At 45.1% G+C, this 15,000-nt stretch overlaps 1 protein-coding gene across 1 annotated transcript in view; it reads right to left on the bottom strand.

Annotated features, from left to right (window-relative positions):
• Positions 1-15,000, bottom strand: part of LOC113823917 (discoidin domain-containing receptor 2) — a 78,932-nt gene that overhangs the window by 13,472 nt on the left and 50,460 nt on the right. The window contains exons 3-6 of the mRNA XM_070144771.1: positions 14,922-15,000; positions 12,895-13,126; positions 10,545-10,692; positions 10,073-10,252 (exon numbers count right to left, since the gene is read on the bottom strand). The exon at positions 14,922-15,000 is cut by the window's right edge and continues 24 nt beyond it. Coding sequence (XP_070000872.1) covers positions 10,073-10,252; positions 10,545-10,692; positions 12,895-13,126; positions 14,922-15,000 — 639 coding nt within the window. The remainder of the gene's footprint in view (positions 1-10,072; positions 10,253-10,544; positions 10,693-12,894; positions 13,127-14,921) is intronic.

Genomic DNA, 15,000 nt, shown 5'->3' with positions numbered 1-15,000 from the left:
GACAGGGATAGAACGAAGGCGGAAGAAAGGAAGAAGGGAGGCAGGAAGGGAAAAAAGGGAGTGAGAGAGGGAGGAAGTGAGGAAGAGGGAAAGAAAGAAGGAAAAAAGGAAGGTGACTGAGAGGAGGGAGGAAAGAGAGGAAGAGCGAGGAGAGAGCTCCTCCTCTCTTCCTCCCTCCCTCCCATTTCTCCCTTCCTCTCCTTCTCCGCCTCCACTCCCACCTGGAAAACTCACATCTTTAACTCACGAGGGAGATTCTGCATAAGCGATAATATTACGTGCATAATTTTGGACAGAGAGCTTACGCAGTCATTCTCGCGATAATGGAAAGAGAAAAAAGGGAGGGGGAGGGGGAGGTAGGAGGAGGATGGGAGGGAGAGGGGGAGGGGAAGAGAAGGAGAGAGGGGTTGGGAGAGGGAAGGGAGAGGTGGTGTGGGGGAGGGAGAGGTTGGAAGAGGATGGCAGGGAGAGGGAGAGGTTGAGAGGAAGAGAGGTCGGGAGATGGGAGGGAAAGAGTTCTCTCCTTCCCTATCTCTCCCACCTTCCTCCTCCTTCCTCCCTATCTTCTGCCTATCCTTCTCTTCCTCCTCTTCTTCTTCCTCCTACCCTCTTCAGCCTTCTTCCCATCCTCTCCTAATCCACACCCTCCTCCCCACCCTTCTTCCTTCTATCTCTTTCTTTTGTTCCCTCCTCCTCTCTCCATTATCCTCATCTCTCCCTTCTCCCTCCTCATCTCTGCACTTCCCCTATGGCCAACGCGGAGAGAAGCCAAACAAGAGAGAAAGAAAGAAAACTGAAAAGCAAGAGGCACTGATAGATTTCCTGAGAAACGCCCGTGGTCTCGGCGGAATTTCTAAGCGGGCTTGGGATGGGGGTGGGTGGGGGAGGGAGGGGGAGGGGGAGGGTGGGGGAGGGAGGGAGGGGGAAGGGGAGAGGGAAGGGGAGAGGGAAGGGGGGAGGGAAGGGGAGAGGGAAGGGGAGAGGGAAGGGGAGAGGGAAGGGGAGAGGGAAGGGGAGAGGGAGGTGGAGAGGGAAGGAGAGAGGGAAGGGAGGAGGGAGAGGGGAGGGAGAGGGTGGGGAGAGGGAAGGGGAGAGGGAGGGGGAGGGGAGAGGGAGGGGGGGAGGGAAGGGGAGAGGGGGAGGGGAGAGGGAAGGGGAGAGGGAGAGGGAGAGATGGAGGGGAGAGGGAAGGGGAGAGGGAAGGGGAGAGGAAGGGAGAGGGAAGGGGAGAGGGAAGGGGGGAGGGAGGGAGAGGAGAGGGGGAGAGGGAAGGGGGAGGGAAGGGGAAGAGGGAAGGGGGAGGGAAGGGGAGAGGGAGGGGGAGAGGTAAGGGGAGAGCGAGAGGGGGAGAGGTAGGGAAGGGAGAGGGAGGGGGAGAAGAAGGGAGAGGATGGAGGGGGAGAGGGAAGGGGAGAGTGGAAGGGAGAGATAGGGAAAGGAGGGAGGTGGATAGGAGGGAGAGGGAAGGGGAGATAGATAGGATACGATAGATAGATAGGTAGATAGGGGATAGATGAAATAGATAGATACAGGAGATTGTAGAAAGAAAGACAGAGAGAGAAAAAAGGAAGAAGAGGAGAAAGGGAAAATGGACGCTCTTCTTTCTTCCTCACAATCGTAAGCAAAGAAAAGAGAATAAGAAAGAAAGGTAGAAAGAAAGAGAGAAATAACTCATGATGGAGAGAAAAAAAATATATGCATAAAAAAGACATTCAAATTTCCACCTTAGTACATGGAAAAAATCACAAAGAAAACGAAGACAGAAAACAAAACAAAATGGACGACAAACAAACAAACAAACAAACAAATATACAAACAGGCTAAAAGCAACGGGCCTAAAACGACTAACAAATCAAAAGTTAAAGAAAAAAAATCGATATCAACACAATAACACCATTAATCTTGCAACAACACCTCCATTGATCAAGCTGAGAGTCAAAGCCACACGCGATTTATACAGAGACCAGAGAGACAGATTTAGGGTGAAGGGGGTGAAGGGGGGGGGGTGAAGGCCAGAGGAAGAGGGGGAAGGAGTGAGATATGGGGAGGAGGAGTGGAGGTAATGATGAAAAGGGAGGAGGGGAGAGGAGGAAGGGTGTGATATGGGGAGGGGAGAGAAAGGAGGTAGTAAGTGATGAAGGGATAAAGGGGGAGGGGGGGAGGGAAAGGGTGAGAAGATGGGGAGGAGGAGAGAGAGTGGGTAATGATGAATGATAAGAAGAGGGGGAGGGGCAAGAATGAAGGAAGGAGGGGGAGAGGGGAGGCAAGGATGGAAGGGCGAGGGAGGGATGGGTGAACGAAGACGGAGGAGGGTAAGGATAAAGGTGGGAGGTGTGGAGAGGGAGGCAATGGGTGAAAGGGAGAGAGGGAGAGAGGGAGGCAAGGATGAAGGATAAAAGATAAATGGGGGAGGATAAAATGAAGGTTAAATGGGGGGAAGGGGCAAGGGTAAAGGGGTATATATAAAACAAACAAACAAATAAACAACAGAAGCGATACTAAATCAAACATCAAACAAACCAAAAACACAAATAACCCAAGAAAAACACACAAAAAAGATAAACAGAGTCAAGAGAAAAGCAAGCATCCCCCTCCCCACCCCCACCCCCGCCCACACCCTATGCATTCAAGGGCGGGTCGCTGCATACCTAATGACCGTGGGTGTACGTCTCCCCATGGGCGTGCGAATGACGGATACGCGGGCGTGGGCGGAGGTAGGGGTCAGAGAAGCTGGCGGGCGTCGGTGGGGAGGGGGGGGGGAGGTGAAGATGGATCATGGGCGTGCGGGCGTGCTTGAAGGCAGAGGGTCAAAGGGCAGAAGATCTCTCGAGAAGTTGCATGGAAGTCGGACTAAATGTGGGCGTAAGATGCATAGATAAAGAAGAATAAAAAGACTAACATATATAGATGGACAGATAGAGAGACAAACATATAGACAGACAGACAGAGAGACAGACATATAGACAGACAGATAGATAGACAGACAGAGAGACAGACAGATAGATACAGATATATAGGTAGATAGACAGAAAGATAGATAGATGGTTAGATAGACAGATTGACAGACAGATATATAGGGTGATAGACAGAAAGATAGATAGATGGTTAGATAGACAGATTGACAGACAGATAGGTAGATAGATAGATTGACAGATAGATAGATATACAGGTAAACAGATAGATAGATATACAAAACTACAGAAAAATAGATAGATAGATAGACAGAAAGTTATACAGGTACACAGATATAAGAAAAGATAGACAGATAGACAGATAAAGAGGTAGTTACATAAACAGACAAGGTGATTATGGAAAGAGGGTGAGACGGAGTCACAGAGAGGGAGAGAGAGTGGGAAGGAGAGGTGAGAAAAGAGACAAAAAGGCGGAGGGAGAGACAAATCAAATTCATAATCCCTTACTACCTCCCTCCCCCCCCAAAAAAAAATAATGATAATAATAAATAAATAAACAAACGACAGCAAACGTCAACAAACGACGACGTCAAACAGTCCCCGACACGAGTCCTCTCCAATACTCTCTACCCCTCCCGCTCTCCCTCCCCCCGTCCCGTCTAAGCCACCATCCCTATTCAACCTTCACTCCCTCCGTCTCTCTTCCTCCAACCACCTATCTTCCTCCCACTCCCCCTCCACTCCACTTCTCTCCCTCCTCCTCTCCTCCTCCTTCCACTCCATCCGCCACCTTCCTCCTCCTCTCCCTCCCTCCTTCCCACCCCCTCCCCTTCCGCATGCAAAACAGCCACTTAGCATGCACTCGGCCAGGAGACCCACCTGTCTGCGGCTATTATATAAAAAAAAGAAAAAAAAAAGAGAGGAATATTTGAAACGAATGACCTTTGACCTCGCACCGCTGTGGGCGCATCGCTCCGACTCTCGTTGCCGCCCACACCCTGGTGGTCAAGCCCTTCTGGCGCCCACGGGGTTTCTTTAAAACGACGCCCATACATTCTAACGAGAACCTCTACGCCCGCGCATATCCCTTGCCACCCTCACGCCCATGTGTGGCTGTCTGCCCGATTTCATGTCTCTTCTTCACGCCCATTGTTGGAGAGTTATCACGGTTACCAATGGCATTAATTTCCTCAACTTGTTATTAATGCTTCATAAGTATTATCCTTATCAGTTTTAAGGCTCGCGTACGGAGATGGAAAAACGAAAAATAATGATAACGATAACAATGACAACAGCAAAAATAACAATAACAATAATAGGAACAAAAACAATAATAAAAGTAATAATAACAAATACTATCATTATCATAATCGTCATCATTATTATCAACATTAACTATTATCATCATCATCATCATTACTATTATCATTATATAACAATCACAATGATTAGAATAACAAAAAAATAAATATTTACAGTATGATACAGGTAGTTGTAACAACAATAATTACAATACTAATAACAGTAGTAGTAGTAGTAGTAGTAGTAGTAGTAACAACAACAACAATAACAGCAAAATAATAATAATAATAATAACAATAACAATAACAATAATAATAATAATAATAATAATAATAATAATAACAATAATAATGGCGATATCTAACAAACCAAGAGACAAATAAATAAAACAAAAATCACACATCGCACACGCAGAAACACACACCCTTCCCCCATATACAGAAAAAAGAAAAAAAAAAACAATGCACATAAAGGACCCTCAAACAAATAAACAAAGACACCCCGTTGATTCATGCAAAGGAGGAAGGAGGGAGTTGAAGGAGGAAGGAGGAGGGGGGGAAGGAGGGAGGAGGGGGAGGAGGAGGAGGGAGGAGGGGGAGGAGGGAGGAGGGGGAAGGAGGGAGGAGGGGAAGGAGGGAGGTAGGGGAAGGAAGGAGGGGGAAGGGGAGGAGGAGGAAGGAGGGAGGGAGGAGAAGGAGGGAGGGGATAGTGGGGGGGAGGAGGGAAGGAGGAGGGGGAGGGAGAAGGGAGGGGGGTAGAGGAAGGATAATTAGGAGGGAAGGAGGAAGGAGGAAGGAGGAGGGTAGAGGAAGGATGGTGGGAAGGAGGAGAGGAGGAGGTAGGAGGAAGAGAAAGAAGAAATAGAAGAAGAGGTAGAGAAAGATGATTATTATTATTAGGAGGAAGAAGAAAAAGAGGCAGATAAAGGAGGAGGAAGAAGAAGAAAAACAAACAGAGAAAAAATAAACACATACACAAAAAAAATAACCACAATTATAATGATGGCAGTAACAACGATGGCGACAACAATACAAATACTACTACTATAGACGAAGACAATAAAGAAAGAAAAAGAAAGAAAAACAACAACAAGAACAACAACAAAACAATAAGAATACAAAATGAAGCAGCAGAAGGGGTTTCCATAAACCACTATTTACCGAGGCTCCGAACCTTTTACGGAAGGCTCGTAAAACAAAGCGAATCCTCCTTTTCACTTCCTATTAAAACACCATAAGTCGAAATTTATACGCGTGTTTGCAGGGGTATTGTCTTCGGGTGTTTCTTTTATTCATATTCGTGAATACATTTTTTCGGTGTATGGGTTTAAATAGTTTTTTTCCTATTGTTATTTTAATTATCATGATCGTGCGTACTGTGATTATTATTATTATCACGTTGACTATTATCATTATCATTTTATTATTATTATCATTACTATCATGTTTATTATCATCGTTATTATTGTCGCCCCTCAGTGTCTCGAAGCCTCACTTCGTCACTGATTCGAACGAAGGTTCTGAATCACTAAACATTTCCATTCACCTTATTCGCACTCCAAATAAAACATAAACAAATAAATTCATTAAATAAAAATATCAAGAACGAAAAAAAGAACAGGGAAATGCACAAAACTGAATGATAGATAATTATGGGAATAAAAAACATGAAAAAACAAGAGAAAGGGAATGAGAGTAACAAGGAAAAAAATGAAAGAGAAATGTAGGGACCGTTCGAGAACATTCAAAGAATTTCTGTGAGTCAACTCTGGCAGCGTGTGACATTCCTTTTAAGGAGACGCCGACTAGACTGGTCATAAGAAACGAAATTAATATCATAAAAATTGTCACATTCTTACTGCCAAAAAGAAGAGAGAGAAAGCGAGAAGAGAGAGAGAGAAAAAAAAAGGTGTTTGCGCGAAATTTTCTTTCTGGAAATATCTTTTCCTTTGTCTCTTTTCTGCTTTCAAACTTTTATAAGTTTTTTTTTTCTGCCAAGTATACATTTCCTCTTTCATCCTCCATCCTTTCTTCTTTCTTTCCTACCCTTATTCAACCTCCTCCTTCCCTCCTCTTCCCTTCTCTCATCTCTTCCCTCCTTCCCCTTTCCATACCCTCCTCCCTGCCCCTCCCCGCCTCCCCCCTTGGCCCCACCAACTGTTGGTCATGTCCAACGCAACCACATCATACCTCATCAAATTAACATCTCATATATTCAAAAGACTACGGATAATTGCCAACGACAGAGAGAAAACAACAACTTTACAAAATGTACAACTTTGCGCGCAAGTTCAGGGTCCGCCTTACCCCCCCCCCCCCCCGTTCTGCCCTTACGCCCCTCCTCCTCTACTCTTTTACTCCATTCTCTCCTTCCTCTTTGTTTTGTGTGCTGTAAGTGCAGCGGTAGCGTTCTCGTCTGGCAACCCAGCTGACCCGAGTTCGATCCCGCGCGCTGCCAGTGGATGGTCACCCCGGCCATTCTTCGCACTTGGGGGTAGTTTAAAAGCGAATAAACAGACATGATGTCACAGCAAAGAGTACCCACTGTAACAAATGGAATTAAACTAAATTATTTTCTACTTATCTCCTTTACCCAGGTCCTCTATCCTCATCCCTTACCCCTTGTCTCTTATATCTTACTCCTCTATCCTTCTCTACTCCCCTTTACACTCTCCTTCCACTACTAAACTGCCTCTTCCTACATCTTCACCTCTCCTCCCTCCCCTCCTTCCCTCCTCCTCCCTTCTCCCTCCCCTAAAACCCCACGCACCCCTCTCTAAATCGCTACCTCTTCCTTACATCCCCTTCTCCCTCCCTCATTCCTACAATGTCTCCTAAATCCCTCCCTTTCTCCCTCATCCCTCCCTCCTTTCTTTTTTTCCTCCCTCGCTTCCTCTAATCCCTTCCTCCCTCCCTTACCTCCCTACCTCCTTCCTTCCTCCCTCCCTCCCTACCTCCTTCCCTCCCTACCTCCTCCTTCCCCCCTCCCTACCTCCTCCTTCCTCCCTCCCTACCTCCTCCTTCCTCCCTCCCTACCTCCTACCTCCACTCTCCCTCCACTGTATCCCTTCCCTCTCTCCCTACCTCCATCCTCCCCTCCCCCTCCCCCCCAACTCCCAGTTAAAAAGGCGTCCTCTCTCTCTTCCTTATTTGGCGTCGTTGCACAGGTGAGGGACGGTCAACACCTGCAATGTCGCGCTCGTCGGTCAGTGCTTTGCAACGGTCAGGCACTTTTGTTTCTGTGAAGGTCCTGTGTTACGTGCCTTTAATTTTACGTATCAGTTCTTATAAGATTTACATATATATATGAATATATTCATCTGTCTACATATCTATGTCTATCTATCTATTTATCTATCTATCTATGTATCTATCTATATACCCATCTACCTATCTACTATTTATTTTTCTATCTATCGATCTAAATCTCTATGCGAGAGAGAGAGAGAGAGAGAGAGAGAGAGAGAGAGAGAGAGATAGAGAGAGAGAGAGAGAGAGAGAGAGAGAGAGAGAGAGAGAGAGAGAGAGAGAGAGAGAGAGAGAGAGAGAGAGGACTCAAAAAATAAAACGAAAAAGACCAAAAACACACAAGATGAAGACCAAACCAGTACCGGTCTCAAAAACACAAAAGAAAGAAAAGAAATGTTAAAAAATGAAAGAGAGAACAGAGGAAAAAGGGAAAACACAATAAAAAACGAAATTTAACAGAAATATGACACAAAATACAAAACCCGGTGTAGATAACGGAAATGCCCCTTACCCCCCCCACTCCCCCCCCCACCTCGCCCGCTCCCCGTGGAAATAATTAGAGTTCAAATCACAGGGAAGTCGAGATTTATAACCGTATGATAAAAGTGTCCGCGGGGGAAATCAGTGAAGATTTTAGAAATTACATATAATGTTTCTTGTACCTTTTCATTTTTTCCATGTATTTTCTTCTCCACATTTATTTTGCTTCTGTTATAAAAAAGAGTTATTGTAAGTATTCTCTTTTCATATATTTAGCATTACATAAAAATTAAATCAAAATGATTCACGACTGACTGACGTAAGTTCATATATAAATACATTTTTAAAAAACCCTATTAAACGTTACAGAATTACAAAACTAGAAAAAATCATGAGAAAACAAAACAAAACCACAAAACTAAAGCCATTTTCTTTTTCATTTTTCTTTAAAAACAACATTATTTTTCTTTTTTCTTTTTATAATGCATGAACATTATTATTTTTTCTATCACATCAACATGAAATAGTTACTTAAGCTTTCCCAAGTGTTAAAAAAGAGACAGAACCACAATTCAAAAAATACCGAAAGAAGAAGAAAAAAAGAAAAAGACAAAAAACAATTATAAAAAAAAGGACAAAAAAAGAAAAAGAAAAAGAAAATAGAAAAAAAAATTCAGTCTTTCTCTAGTTTTATCTCGCCATGACAAAGTGCCTTGTACAGAAAGACGAGAGATAAAGAGAGTCGACGGGAGAAGGGAGATGAAAGAGGGAGAGAGATAGATGGAAAAAAAGGAGTAAGGGGATGGAAGACAGATGGAAAAGGAGGAAGAGACGAAGGAGAGAGAGAGAGAGAGAGAGAGAGAGAGAGAGAGAGAGAGAGAGAGAGAGAGAGAGAGAGAGAGAGAGAGAGAGAGGAGAAAGAAAGAAAGAAAAAAGAAAAAGAAAGAAAGAAAGAAAGAAAGAAGAGAGAGAGAGGAAGAGAGAGAGAGAGAGAGAGAGAGAGAGAGAGAGAGAGAGAGAGAGAGAGAGAGAGAGAGAGAGAGAGAGAGAGAGAGAGAGAGAGAGAGAGAGAGAGAGAGAGAGGAGAGAGGGGGAGAGAGAAAGAAAGAAAGAAAGAAAGAAAGAAAGAGCGAGAGAGAGAGCGAGAGAGAGAGCGAGAGAGAGGGCGAGAGAGAGCGAGAGAGAGAGGGGGAGAGAGAGAGAGGGAGAGAGAGGGAGAGAGAGAGAGAGAGGGAGAGAGAGAGAGAGAGAGAGAGAGGGAGAGAGAGAGAGAGAGAGAGAGAGAGAGAGAGAGAGAGAGAGAGAGAGAGAGAGAGAGAGAGAGAGAGAGAGAGAGAGAGAGAGAGAGAGAGAGAGAGAGAGAGACGGTGGAAAATAGAACTAATAACAAAATTAAGATAACAGCAAGAGAGACATCAGAGGGGAAAAGAAAGAGAAGGATGAGACAACCAAGCGAGCGATAAAGAACAAAACAAACAAACAAACAAGAAACGAAGACCGACAACGTAAGAGAAAGATTAAAGCAACAAAGCCCCATCGTGACGCCGCTTGACACTTTCTGTGATAACGACATGACAGGAGCCCCCCCCCCCCTCTCTCCACTCCCCACACTCTTCTATCCTTCTATCTCAACCCTTTCTCTTGACTTATTCCCATCCCCTTGCCCCACCCCTTTTCTCCATCTCATTTCTCCTCTCCCTATGCTTTCTACGACATTTTCACTAGCCAGCAATAAAAATGAGAGAAAATAAGGACTAAGAAAGAAAAAAATAATAAGAAGACGGATAATTTAAAAAAATGAGAATGTATAAATTAAATCTACCTCATATCGCTTCCTCGATATTAGATAACGTTAATTACTATATATATCAAACCCTGTGAGAGATCTGTAGATGAAATGCAAAAGGATTTCGGAACGCTTGTCTCGCCTGCTAACAAATCCTTTCCGTGTATAGTATTTCTTTCCTTTGTCTTTTCCTATTAAGCTAAGCCATTACATCACCTCTCCTTTTTTCCCAAAGACGAAGCAAAATCACCTAAAAAGTCAAAGAAAACTAACTCATCTTTTTTCCTTCTGAAAGACATCCTAAAGGGAAGAACGCAACCAAAGGAAATGGAACCGCTGCTTACCTCTGCCCCTGCCGAGGGCGTCGACGCGGAAGTTGGTGTGTCCGGTCTCGCCGTCGGTGAGCTGGCCGAGGCCGCCCGAGAGCCAGCCGTCCTTGCGCGCGCCGTCGTAGGTCAGGTCGCGCAGCGCGCCGTCGCCGCCGCGCGGGTCGCCGTCGGGCATCGAGTACGACAGCAGCCCGTCTGAAGGGGGAGGAGGAAGTGTAAAAAGAGAGGGGTGGATGTCGGAGCTCTCTTCCTTAACAGACAATCGACAAGCTCTTGCCTTTGGCTACGTACATATAATCACAATATATCATATTCAAAACTAATCATAGACAACATATCCCCTTAAGCGTTAAAAAAAGTAATCTCATTTCTTAAAAAATTAAGACAAATCCAAGCAATACAACAAATCCTAACCCCACTGTCGGATTCAAATTCAAATTCCCCTCTTCCTACAAAACCGTTACGACCGTTATTCTCCGAGACGAACCTGTGTACCGGCATCCGTAGACCTCGACCCTCATGCAGACCGTGAGGGAGTAGTGGCTGAAGGGGACGAACCTCACCCTCGAGGCTATGATGGGAGGGCTCAGCTGAGAACTCTGGGCGAGGTAGGTGTTTGAATTCCCTTCCAGGAGCTGGAGAGAGAGAGAGAATGGGGTTGAGAATGAGTGAAAACGGAAGGGAGAAATAACGGATTTGAAGTGAGGATGAATTGAAGAGAATAGAGGAGGAGGAGGAGGAGGAGAGAACTGAGGAGGAGGAGGAGAAGGAGAAGGAAGAGAGTTGATGAGAAAGGGTTTGAATAAGGATGGAGTGATGAACAGTGGGGAAAGGTATAACGAAAAGAGGATAATGAGAGAACGTAGAAGAATGAGAGATAGCGAGAGATGAGAAAGCAGAACAGACGAAAAGAGGTACAGATCGAACAAAAAATGAGGCTGAGAACAGAATAATGGAAAAAGGAGAACACGAATCTATGAGAATGAGATAATGGTGAACAGATAAACAATAACAACAAAACAACCGCAACAGAGAGAAAAATAAATGAATAAATACATAAAAAATAAAGTCTTGCAGATTCCGATGACAGCAGTTAGCTGGTAAGCAGAAACCTACAGCAAAAAGTATTATCATTTATATATATATTCAATTATCTCCATCATGGACTAAGAGAGAAGACCTTTTTTCTCTGGGTCTTAGAAGAAGAACGTTCCCGAAGACGCTTAGGCATTTGAGTTAGTTTCATCTTAATGAGACGAAACCCTAATAAGGAAAAGGGAGAGGGGAGGGGGAGAGGAGGGGGAGGGGGAGTTGTAATCAGAGCTGGAGTAACTGTAAACTCCGAGGAATCAATACTTTGATAAGCTCAATTATAAGGATCGCTTGAAGGGGGGCGGAGATATATATATTCTTTTTTTTATTATTATATCGACTTTCACCCTCCCCCTCTCTCTCTCTTTCGCTTCCTTGTTCTCTTTCTCTCACTGCTCTATGCTTGTATTTTTCCTCTTTCTTGGATTTTGTTTATGTATATTTAATTTCTCTATTTTCTCTCCCTCCATCTATCTCTCTGTATGTCTCGGCATTTCTCTCTGTCTACCGAATTAAAGGAACCCAAATTCGTTATCCATGGCTGTCAAACGCGATTATCATTATAATTCTTTAAAAGATGAAGAAAAAAAGTTGACAAATAGCAAATAATCCACACTCCTACAACCCCCCCCCCTCTATTCATCTCCTGTTTTTGAGACCGTCCCCACTGAAGAAAAAAATATATATAAAAAAGTGTCAATAATGATGATGATGATGATGATGATGGTGGTGGTGATTGATGATGATGATGGTGATTGATGATGGTGATGATGATGGTGATTGATGATGGTGATGATGGTGATTGATGATGATGATGATGGTGATGATGATGGTGATGATGATGATAATAATTAATAATAATAATAGTAATAATAATACAGGAAAATGAAGGAAAATAAAGAGAGGAAGAGAAAGAAGAACGAAGCGAAGAAAAACGAGAATAAGAATAAGAAATAAAGAATTAGAACGAGGAGGAGGATAATGATTATAAAGGTAATGACGGTGATCATGATGATGACGATACCAATAACAATAACAATAGCTCTAATACGAAAGACAGCATGCCCTGAGTTTCCCCGAGGCAGAACACGAGAGAGAACAGAGAACAAGGTCTGGCGTGGCCTCTCTGGGTCCGCGAGTTCACTCGAGAACAAAAAAGGCCACAGAACACTCACTCGATGTCACCCTGCAGTTAGCGGCCCGGGTACATTAAGGTCCGTGCTGTCTGTTTGCTTGTTATTTCTGTTTTGTTTGTCTCTGTGTGCTTGTTATTTCTATTTTGTTTGTCTCTATTTGCTTGTTATTTCTGTTTTGTCTGTCTCTGTGTGCTTGTTATTTCTATTTTGTTTGTCTCTTTGTTTGTTTGGTATTTCTGTGTATTTGATTGTTGGTGTTTGTCTAGGAATCTGTCTACAATATGTTTGTATAACTATGTGTGGACACTACATACACACATATGTAAATGCATATATATATACATGCATACAGAGAGAGAAAGAGAGAGAGAGAGAGAGAGAGAGAGAGAGAGAGAGAGAGAGAGAGAGAGAGAGAGAGAGAGAGAGAGAGAGAGAGAGAGAGAGAGAGAGAGAGAGAGAGAGAGGTATGGGAGGGAGAGAGGGAGAGAAAGTGAAAGACCAAGAGAGAGAGACAGAAACGGAATCAGATAGAGGCAAAGAAAGACAAACCATTCAGAAAGAAGCAGAAGCACAAAAACGTCAACACAAAAACGACCCCAAACAGCTCACCTCGTTGCCGCGCCCGTCCGCGTAGGTGACCCAGTGGGCGAGTCCGGGCCGCCAGAACTGCAGCTTGTACTGGCGCGCGAACTCGCGCCCCTGGCCGTTGCCGAAGCGCCCCTGCACCTCCACCTTGGCCACCACGTGCAGGCCGCCCAGGTTCACCTCCAGGAACTCCTTGCCCTTGTTGTGGATCATGTCTCGGGGGCACCACGCGCCGCCGCCAGCCTCCACGCGCGCTCTGGGGGAGAGGGAGAGAGAGGGGGTGAGTAGGAGAGCGAGATATCGATGGAGGGAGGGAGGGAGGGAGAGACGGAGAAAGGGAGGGAGGGAGAAAGGGAGGGAGGGAGAGAGGTAGGAAGGGAGGGAGGAAGAAAGAGAGAGAGAAAGAGAAAGAGAAAGAGAGAGAGAGAGAGAGAGAGAGAGAGAGAGAGAGAGAGAGAGAGAGAGAGAGAGAGAGAGAGAGAGAGAGAGAGAGAGAGAGAGAGAGAGAGAGAGAGAGAGAGAGAGAGGGAGAGAGAGAGAGAGAGAGAGAGAGAGAGAGAGAGAGAGAGAGAGAGAGAGAGAGAGAGAGAGAGAGAGAGAGAGAGAGAGAGAGAGAGAGAGAGAGAGAGGGAGAGGGAGAGAGAGAGAGAGAGAGAGAGAGAGAGAGAGAGAGAGAGAGAGAGAGAGAGAGAGAGAGAGAGAGAGAGAGAGAGAGAGAGAGAGAGAGAGAGAGAGAGAGAGAGAGAGAGAGAGGGGGGGGGGGAGAGGTGAGAAGGATGGGAGATCGATGGATAGATTGACAGAATAATAGACAATAAGGATATGGAGAAAGAGGGAAGAAGGAAAACTTATGGAAACAGAGAGAGAGGAAGAAAGTGAATGGGAGGTGGAAAAGAAGCGAAAGAAAGGAAACGAAGGGAGATGGAGAGAGACGGAAGAGATGAGAGGAGCGAGAGAAGGAGAGGGGTAAGGAGGGAAGAAGGGGTAAAAGGAACGAAGGAAGAAAAGACTAAGTGAAAGGAAAGAAAAGCGAGAAAGAATAAAAGGAATAAGGACCGAAAAACGAAAGAGAGGAAAAGAAAGAAAGAAAAAAAAAGCAAAACCAAATAACCTTCTGACTTCTAAAAAAAAAACGGCAATCAAGACAACGTAAATAAACAGGGGAAATGAGAAGGAAAGAGAGAGATAATGACAATTAATGTACATATTCCACTACGCTGGGGAGGTGGAAGAGACGTTGAGAATTAATGAAGAGAGATGGGGGGGATAAGAGAAGGGTGGAGGCGGGAGGAGGAACCCAGAAAAAGAAAGGGGAAACAGAGGGAAGGGGAGAATAGAGAGAAGGAGAGGGAGAGGGTGAATGGGGAGAGAGGGAGACCGGGGAAGGAGATGGAGAGGGAGAACAGGGAATGAGAGGGAGAGGAGGTCGGGGACGGAGAGAGAGGGAGAGGGAAACGGGGAAGGGGGAGGAAGGAGAGAGGGAGAGGAAGAATGAGATAGGGAGAGGGAGAGGGAAATGGAGAACGGGGAAGGAGGGAGGGAGGAGACCGGGGGAAGGAGGGAGGGAGGAAAGAGGGAGAGGAAGAATGAGAGAGGGAGGGAAAACGGGGAAGGAGGGAGGGAGGAGACTGGGGAGAGAGGGAGAGGGAGAAGCAGAGGAAGAAAGCGGAGGGAAGGAGAGGGAGAACGGGCAAAGAGGAAAGGAAGAGGAGAAAGAAAGGGAGGGAGATGAGGAGTGAAAATAAGGAAATGAGGAGAGGAGGAGGAAGAATAGATGCAAGACATAAAGACCTTCGATAAAGCAGACACACCCACACCCACACACACACACACACACACACACATCACTCCTAATCATAATCATCACCATCACTTTCTCATCTTCATCAATTCACCCATAACATACTCATAACATCTTAAAAACATCTCATAACATCTTATAATCTATTAACATTTAATTTCTACGACCCCTCCAAGACCACGATGAGAAATCCCTTGCCACTCATAGATGGCGTTGACCCCCAAACCCACGACGAGGAGAATTCACTTACCTCCCATAGATGGCGTTGACGGCGGCGTCGAAGTAGGAGGACGCCGAGATGTGTTCGTCGGGGATGGCGCCAGACTCCA

Source organism: Penaeus vannamei, chromosome 32 (genome assembly GCF_042767895.1).
Source record: "Penaeus vannamei isolate JL-2024 chromosome 32, ASM4276789v1, whole genome shotgun sequence".
NCBI lineage: Eukaryota > Metazoa > Arthropoda > Malacostraca > Decapoda > Penaeidae > Penaeus > Penaeus vannamei.
Note: the sequence above shows the minus strand (reverse complement) of the source record. Positions and strands in the feature narration are given on the sequence as shown.